This window comes from Thunnus maccoyii, chromosome 17 (assembly GCF_910596095.1).
Source record: "Thunnus maccoyii chromosome 17, fThuMac1.1, whole genome shotgun sequence".
In the NCBI taxonomy this organism is placed as follows: Eukaryota; Metazoa; Chordata; class Actinopteri; order Scombriformes; family Scombridae; genus Thunnus; species Thunnus maccoyii.
Window position 1 is genome coordinate 30,119,467 of NC_056549.1, and position 8,905 is coordinate 30,128,371.

At 41.0% G+C, this 8,905-nt stretch overlaps 1 protein-coding gene across 1 annotated transcript; it reads right to left on the reverse strand.

Annotated features, from left to right (window-relative positions):
• Positions 1 to 222: 222 nt before the first annotated feature.
• On the reverse strand, positions 223 to 3,886 carry LOC121882719 (RNA-binding protein 12-like). Its single transcript, XM_042391142.1, has 4 exons — positions 3,808 to 3,886; positions 3,640 to 3,717; positions 1,627 to 2,310; positions 223 to 1,511 (listed from the first exon to the last, which is right to left on the reverse strand). The coding sequence occupies exons 3-4, from the start codon at positions 1,763 to 1,765 to the stop codon at positions 931 to 933; spliced, it is 720 nt and encodes a 239-aa protein (XP_042247076.1). The 5' UTR covers positions 1,766 to 2,310; positions 3,640 to 3,717; positions 3,808 to 3,886; the 3' UTR covers positions 223 to 930.
• Between the last annotated feature and the right edge of the window lie 5,019 nt (positions 3,887 to 8,905).

Sequence of the window (8,905 nt, forward strand, 5' to 3'; positions counted from 1 at the left end):
AGGGGCATCAAATCTGAATGGCTTGTTGAATCACATGAGTACAGAGCAAGCCAGCCCACACTAAACTGACTGGGTGCTCTTATTTCACAGCTTGTGTGTTAGAAGGCTCATCAGAGACCCAAATATATATGCACAAGCATTGAAAAAGTGAGTTTTTCATAGTATGGCCCCTTTAAGTCTTTTGACTTAAAGGAGAACTATGTAACACTGACAACAAGCGTTTAAAACGGGTACTGCAGCCCAAATTCAAAATACTGGAGAGAGTTGTCTCCCCTGCCCCCTCCTCCCCAGAGTTGAAGCTCACGCAGCTTGCCAGGTTGAGGACATTGAACCTGCACAAGCGCAAGACGGGCACAACATTCACAGTGACAAGTGAGAACAAGTCCTACACTGTAGGTTGATCAGCTAATGTGTACATTTGCAATTAATTCAAGTAAGATGTGTTACTGTTTGACACCTCTGGTTTTACAAATACACAATATTTGTAACATGTGATTTCATTAAATCAGATGCCGAATTTAGCAGAAGACCTCACTAATGTATAAAGTCTGTCTTGTCAGGTAATAAACAGTATCAGTGTCTGATAACCAATAATGACGCACTGCCATTAATGTTACTTAGGGTTAGGCGCTCCAATTTGGCTAACCGTCGTGTTTTTAATATCTTAGTGTATTTGACATGCTTGTTAAAAATTAATGATGTTTTATGGTGAGACAACGCTGTAGTTAAAGTGCTTAGGTTTAGGCACAAAAACCACTTGAGTAGGGTTAGGGAAAGATCATGGTTTGGGTTAAAATGATCACTTGCGCATCAAGGGAGAATGTGTATTTTGGAACAACGGGCTTTCATATCAGAGACTAATGGCATGGCACCAGAGTGCTGAGTAGTAACCAACTGTTCTTCCTTGTTGCAGTCCGATGCAGACCTCAGTTATGAAGTGCCCTCACTGGTGTCAAGTGAAGCCAGTGAGGGCTGGTCAGGTGCCAGTGCCACAAGAGGCAAAGGGTGGAGAGGATGAACTAAAGGAAGAGTGGCAGAGAGAGGAGGAAGAGAAAAGAGTGCAGGTCCATGTGGTACAAAAGGATGGAGAGGAAGAGCAACAGAGAGAGGAGAGAGGGCAGGTCCTGGTCCTGGTGGAAGAGGCATAGTACGGAGAGGAAGAGCCAGAGGAGGAATGACAGAGAGAGGAAAGAGTGCAGGTTCTAGTGAAAGAGGTGGCAGCAGAGGAGGGGGAGGAGGAACCAGACAGGGAAGAGGCAGAGGCAGAGGAGGCCAGGGGTCTAACGCCAACCCGACGCTGCACACTGATGACGTCACCATGCTGCCTGCTGCAACCATGGCAACAACGCCACCCCCATGCACACCAATGACATCACCACACTGACTGCTACAACGGAGCCCTGACTCCTTCAACCCGGTGATGATGGAGAGGATTGCCCGTGACTCATTTTCCATGGTGGTGTATGTGCAGTATTGGGCACAGTGCCCGGGGCTGTCCATTCCTCCATCCGCTATTGAAATAGATAATAAAAACAAATGTCACTATTTACTGAACACTGAATTTACATATCAACATACAGCTAATGTTTTAGAGCACAACAGCAAAAAACAAAAAGTGCGCCTTACTCATGATCGCAACATCTCTGTCTTGTAGGCTCTGTACTATCTCCGCTCTTTTCTCATTCCAGCACTCCTTTATGGTGTCCATACAGTGGGTGTCCTGGATAGTGTAGTAAGAGCTGTGGTCCACAATGCCCATGTTCATAAATTTGAAAAGCAGAGCAACTTAGGAATAGTTGCTCCCAGACAGCAAGATGTTAGTGGCCAACATGAAATCCCCTGCTAGCATCCCGTATTGAACTAAAGGCTTGGAGTATGGCTCAGGACAGGTCTGAGAGTAAACAGCAAGTGTAAGGGTACATCAACTTGGAAACAACTTCCTTTCACGATTAACATTCTCAAATACAAGTATAAAATGACAAGTGCTTCACATTCTGTATATATGCCAAAAACTTGTGGAGCCTAATAATCAAGTTTCACAAAACCATTTTCGATGCAAAGAAATTGACACAGGCCGACAACTTGGTTGCAGCGTAGTGTGGTTAAAATTACTCTCCCATTGCATGATGCTTGCTGTACCCCTGGAAGTGATGGAGACCTCAAAGGGGGGAAGGCACTGGCACTCCACATGGAGTCTCTAGGTCAGGGATGTCATCTCGTCTCGTCTCGTCTCGTCTCATTCGCTGCCAATGGAAGGTGGTCAATGCAAGGTGGTCAATGCAAGGTGGTGCTTGCAGTGTTCTACCCATCCTGTCAGGACATGAAATATATTAATATATTATCACATTTAAAAGTTAACATACTGGTTGAGTCACTAAGCATCCCTCGCTCAAACTAAAAGAGGGAAATAGAGATTCATTTTGGTCATGGATTGAGTGTGTACATAGTGAGGAAAAAATGTCAACTGTGACTTTGAATTTTATTGTAAATAATAACACTTTGCAAGTTTTCTGTAGCATTATGCACACACTTGGTGACACTGATGGTTGGTTTGGTAAGAGCTGACGCATTGGAACAACATGACGTAGTAGCTGTAATAATTGAATTATAACATACCATACACAAAGACGAGGAACATATTCCTCATCTGAGCTATCACCCTCAGCTTCCTCTTCCTCTTTATCATCTGTTCCCCAATCAATACTGTCAAATTTGAGATTAGGAAATACTAGGAAATACTAGGAATCATAATAGACTGCTATAAAGATGTGGTCAGCCTCAGAGAGAGCAACCATCTTGTTGCAACACTTCCTTGATAAGGAGAGGTCAAAGCCAGTAGTCCAAAAACATGACTCATGTAAAAAACGTGGAAATGAGCCCTAATTAGAGGTGGATTTTAATTAGCTTATCACATGAAGCATGTAGGTGCAGTCCACAGGTCTAATAAAAATCCACGTCCATTTTTATTTTCCACAAGTCACGTTTTTAGACCACTTGCTTTGACTTCTCCTTAGTTTTCGCTTATTAGGTCTCAAATTACCACCACTGAAGTATGCATTGTATTTTCACTTTGTTTTATCTCATCTTTATTATCATTATCAAGTCTTTTTTCATGTGAGGCACTCGGTGCACGTAATTTCTTGTAAAGCACTTTGAGCTGCATTTCTTGTATAAAACATGCTATACAAATAAAGATTATTGTTATTATTATTGTTATTATTATTATTATTATTATTATTATCATCAATGAAGTGTTGCAACAAGATGGTTTAGCGACTGAGCGGCTGAAGAAATTGGATTACAGGACATTACATTTATTTGAAAATATACTCGTTTCTTTATGGACAAAGATGGGATTATCACAACACGGACCAGGGAATGTGAGTAAGCAGCAGCGAACAGCAACACTTTTAGACTGTCACTTATGACGCTGACAACAATTTTATAGCAGGGGAATTACCTGCAGCTAAAGATTCCACACCTACATCTGATACAACTAACCAAGACAGATAGTTAGAGGAGCAGCGGCAAGGTTTTCGGATTACCACTACCTCTTCCCCTAAAAAACAACTTCACAAATGTAAAACAAACAAGAGGGGTGCAGCTACTATTTCATGTTTAGTGATGGACCGTATGTACCTGCTCTCAAGGCCTTCAGAAGCATCCATGGTGCTCTCCAAAACTTCAATGCCTTCTTCTATATGTGGCAGCTCTTCTCTGTAGAGACAAAGATTATTTTACTGACATTAAACTGCCATTTGCCACAGGTAATACAATATGTATCCAAGTTGCATTATATCAACTTACTTAGTTTCAGCTACATGCTTTTGTATTCATATTTCCGTATACATTTCACAATGTGTGTTGAAACGAATATCGATTAAAGTGTTCTGAAAGTGTTCCACTTGATGGACATCCTTGATAGTGCAGGGGCCATCAAGTGATGCTTCTTTCTCTGCCTCTTACTAGGGGTGGAGGTGTGTGGACTCTCATTGCTAAAAAGAATATGTTATAATCAACCTGTGTACGCAGAGCTACATGAATTACACACGTGGAGCCACAAACCTCTCTCTGCATCCTCACTCAATAAACAAGACCACAGCGGGAGCTTTCCCAATGTAGGCTATGTAATTTTGCATTTCATACCTTCTTGGGGTGGCTGTGGCTCAGGAGGTAGCGGGTCATCCACTAATCGAAAGATCAGCGGTTTGATTCCCGGCTCCTCCAGACCACATATCAAAGTGTCCTTGGGCAAGATACTGAACCTAAAATTGCTCCTGATGGCTGTGCCATGTGTGTGAATGGTTAGATTACTCTGATGGGCAGGTTGGGACCTTGCATGGTAGCCCCTGTACCCATTCAGCGTATGAATGTGTATGAGTGGGTGAATGTGACTCGTGGTGTAAAAAGCGCTTTAAGTGGTCAGAGAGACCAGAAAGGCACTATACAAGTACAGTCCATTTACCATTTACCATTCTCACAAGACTTGATAAGAGCTTACTATCATCCTTGTCAATCAGACAACAAAGAAAAACACAGCTTGAGATAAACCTAATAATAACACAAGCCGCGTGCTGACTTACATACAGTGTTGGGCGGATTACTTAGAAAATATAACGTTTGCAAAAAGAGAGCAAAAAATTTTGGTGCTGCTCTGTGTGAAAAGCACCCTGAAATAACTTCTGTTATGATTTGCGTTATATAAATAAAATTGACTTTACTTGAACTGACTTCGACCAGCAAGGACTATCTGTAGGATAAATTACATTACTTGCCCACTGCCCCCACCGTCATTTTGCTCTTTTTATAGAAGTAAAACCCATTTAGTTCATTTTCGCATATCAGTACCCACGTTCATCAAATGAAAAAAACTCTAATTTGTAAAATACTAAGCGTGTTATCAATACTTACTCGGATGACGGATGCTACAATTATAAACTGAAGTGTCTGCCCCGTCACCATCTGCAGCAGAGTAGCAGCAGCATAGTGGAGCGAGACCTCTATCCTCCCTACTGCTCTCTCTAAACACACGTAGCTGTTAGCAAGCAGCTGCTCTCATGTCTCCCCGGGTCTCAGTTCTTATTTTTGGCAGAAACTCTCCCGCTGTCTGCCTACTTTCGGATAGTAATGTTAGGCAGGTTGTTGCGGTAGCTGCAATTTTCACCATCACACACATACACACTCTCTGTGTCCACACTGAGCTATTCCTTACAGGAGCTACGCTACTTATACAACACATTTTAGTCCAGAGAACATCTTAAAATACATACAATCTTAAAATAATTTAAAAATAAATAAATCCCAGATGCTTGCAATACACTGGCAGAAACCCTGCGATGTAACGTTATCTAGTTACATCATTACCTGGACATTAGCTAGCTAACATTAGCTACATAATTTCACAAAGATATTTAAGTTACCTAGCAATCTAAAGCTAGCGTAAATTGAACACATTCATTGATTCAGTCACAACGCTGAACAAACCAATCTAGTGGGTTTCAGCCGTGTTTGGGCACCAATTTGTTTCATACCTGCCAACCAGGGGTGTCGTAATGGGCAGTGGGTGGATCCACGCAGGTCAAAACGAAAAACAGATGTTCCGCACTGGAATGGAAATTTCAATGGAGAACATACTGGCTGTAGTATTATAGTTGGAGAAGCCAGTATTTCAACTTAGCATGTTTCCTTAATCTCAGATAACATATCATGGTCATTTTATGAGTTAGTACAGTAAACATATTACATATTGGTCCCTTTAAAGGCCATGATCATAACCATAATCAAATATTCACTATAGTTGGCTAAGTAACTATATTTCTAATAGGGGTGGAGCCGAATCTGAATATGGTATTTGGAAAAGCACAAATAGTGGGTTTGATTTGTCTTGAGGAATAAAAAAAAAAGTCAATTAACAGCATGCAGGTTGAGATGCGTAACATCACAAGTTTCCATCACTGTCTGTTTCTGTGTCATGAGTGCATAAATAGCTGCAGATCTCTTTCTCTAGCAGAGTTGAGCTGTGGCTGACTGATCAGTGCAGATGTCTGTGGCCTGGAAGAACACTTACTTTAGCACTTTAATATCCTGACATTAGAAGTGTAGTAAAAACAAAAACAGGATTTTTCTTTTATTCAATTAATTAATCAATCAATCAATCAATTTTTATTTATATAGCGCCAAATCACAACAAAAGTCATCTCAGGGCACTTTTCACATAGAGCAGGTCAAGACCGTACACTTTAATTTACAGAGACCCAACAATCCCCCCATGAGCAAGCACTTCGAGACAGTGGTAAGGAAAAACTCCCCTTTAACAGGTAGAAACCTCAAGCAGACCCCGGCTCTTGGTGGGCAGCCATCTGCTTTGAGTGGTGGGTTGAGAGAGAGAAAGAAAGAGAGGGGAGGGTGAGGAGGGGGGAGCAGAATAACAACAATCATAACAATAACAATAAGAGCAGCAATAGCTGGGGAAGGACACCAACAGGACTGCAAAGGACCGCAAAGTTTGGCCTGCAACCCAGGGTTTCCTGCAAGAAAAACTCTGGGGAAGAAGCCCAGTTAGTAACATGCATTGATGGGACATGAATGCATACAGATGGAGAGGAGGAAGAGGAGAGAGGAGCACAGTGCATCATGGGAAGTTCCCCCGGTGTTCTAGTGGCATAATAGGGTACTATGAGCTCTTTAAGATATCATAGTGCCTGACCATTAAGGGCTTTGTAAGTTAGGAGAAGGATTTTAAATTCTATTCCAGATTTTACAGGAAGCCAATGTAACAAAGATAAAATCTGAGAAATATGATCTCTTTTTCTAGTGTGCAGCTGCATTCTGGACCAGCTGGAGAGTCTTTAGAGACTTGGTAGGGCAGCCTGATAATAAGGAATTGCAATAATCCATCCTAGAAGTAACAAATTCATGGACTAGTTTTTCTGCATCTTTTTGGGACAGGATATGCCTGATTTTTTGCAATGTTACATAAGTGAAAAAAGGCAGTCCTTGAAATTTGATTTATGTGGGAGTTAAAGGACATATCCTGATCAAAGATAACTCCCAGATTCCTTACGGTGGTGCGATGCTGGAGGCCAGGGTAATGCTGTCCAGAGTAGTTATATCATTAGATAATGTGTTTCTAAGGTGTTTAGGGCCAAGCACAATAACTTCAGTTTTATCCAAGTTTAGTAGTAGAAAATTGCAGGTCATCCAGATCTTTATGTCCTTAAGGCATGCTTGGAGTTTGTTTAACTGATTGGTTTCATCAGACTTCATTGATAAATATAATTGGGTATCATCTGCAATGAAAATTTATGGAGTGTTTCCTAATAATATTACCTAAAGGAGGCATACACAAAGTGAATAGTATTGGTCCAAGCACAGAACCTTGTAGAGCTCTGTGTCTAACTTTTGCTTTCATTGAGGATTCATCGTTAACATGTCCAAACTGAAATCGGTCTGATAAATAAGAACCAGCTTAATGCAGTTCCTTTAATGCCAATTAAATGTTCCAGTCTCTGTAATAAGATGTGATGATCAGTTGTGTCGAATGCGGCACTAAGATCTAACAGGGCAAGTATGGAGAGAAATCCTTTGTCCGATGCAGTTAGGAGGTCGTTTGTGACGCGGCTCTGGCATTACAGAGGGCCTTCCTATATGTTTTAAGACTATCTTGCCAGACTAAGCTAGATTCTTCCACTTTGGTGGAACGCCAAAGCCTTTCCAATTTTCACGATGTTTACTTTAATTTGTGGGTTTGGGAGTTAAAACATGGAGCTAACCTCTTATGTTTTATTATCTTCCTTTTTAAAGGGGCGATGGGGTCGAGTGTTATTCGCAATGAGCCTGTGGCACTATCAACAAGATTATCAATTTGGGAGGGACTACATTTAGCATAAGAGTCATCTGTAGTATTGAGACATGGCATTGAATTCAGTACTGATGGAATTGCTTCCTTAAATTTAGCTACAGCACTATCAGATAGACATCTAGTGAAGACATTTTTGTCTAATGGCGTGCAATCCAGTAATAGGAATTCAAAAATTATTAAGTAATGGTCTGATAAAATAAGATTTTGTGGAAAAATTATTAAATGTTCAATTTCAATCCCATAAGTCAGAACAAGGTTGAGGGTGTGGTTAAGACAGTGAGTGGGTTTATTTACACACTGAGAGAAGCCAACTGAATCTAATAATGAGATAAACTCAGTGCCAAGACTATCATGATTGACGTCCACATGACTGTTTAAATCACCTACTATAATTACTTTATCTGTACTAAGGACTAAGTTTGATAAAAACTCTGAGAATTCAGATAAGAATTCAGAGTACAAGAGGACGGTATACTATAACAAATAGAACTGTCTGTAAAGTTTTCCAGGTTGGGTGAGAGAGACTAAGAACAAAGCTTTCAAATGAGTTATGATCAAATTTAGGTCTAGGGTTGATGATTAGGCTTGAGTTGAAAATGGCTGCAACTCCACCTCCTCAGCCAGTGTTTCGAGGAATGTGAGTATTAATATGACTGGGGGGAGTGGATTCATTTAGGCTGACATATTCTTCATGACACAGCCAGGTTTTAGTTAGACAAAATAAATCAATATGATGATCTGAGATTAAATCGTTTACTAATGGAACCATCTTCCAGATTTGGTCAGGGGGAAAACACCCTCTCCACGTTTAAGAGTAGGCTTAAAATTTTCCTTTTTGATAAAGCTTATGGTTAGGGCCAACCAGGCTCACCTTGGATCAGCCCTTAGTTATGCTGCTATAGGCCTAGACTGCCGGGGGACTTCCCATGATGCGCTGAGCTCCTCTCTCCTCCTCCTTCTCTCCATCTGTATGCATTCATGTAACATCAATGCATGTTACTAACTTGGCTTCTTCCCTGGAGTTTTTTGTGCTTTCTCATCTCG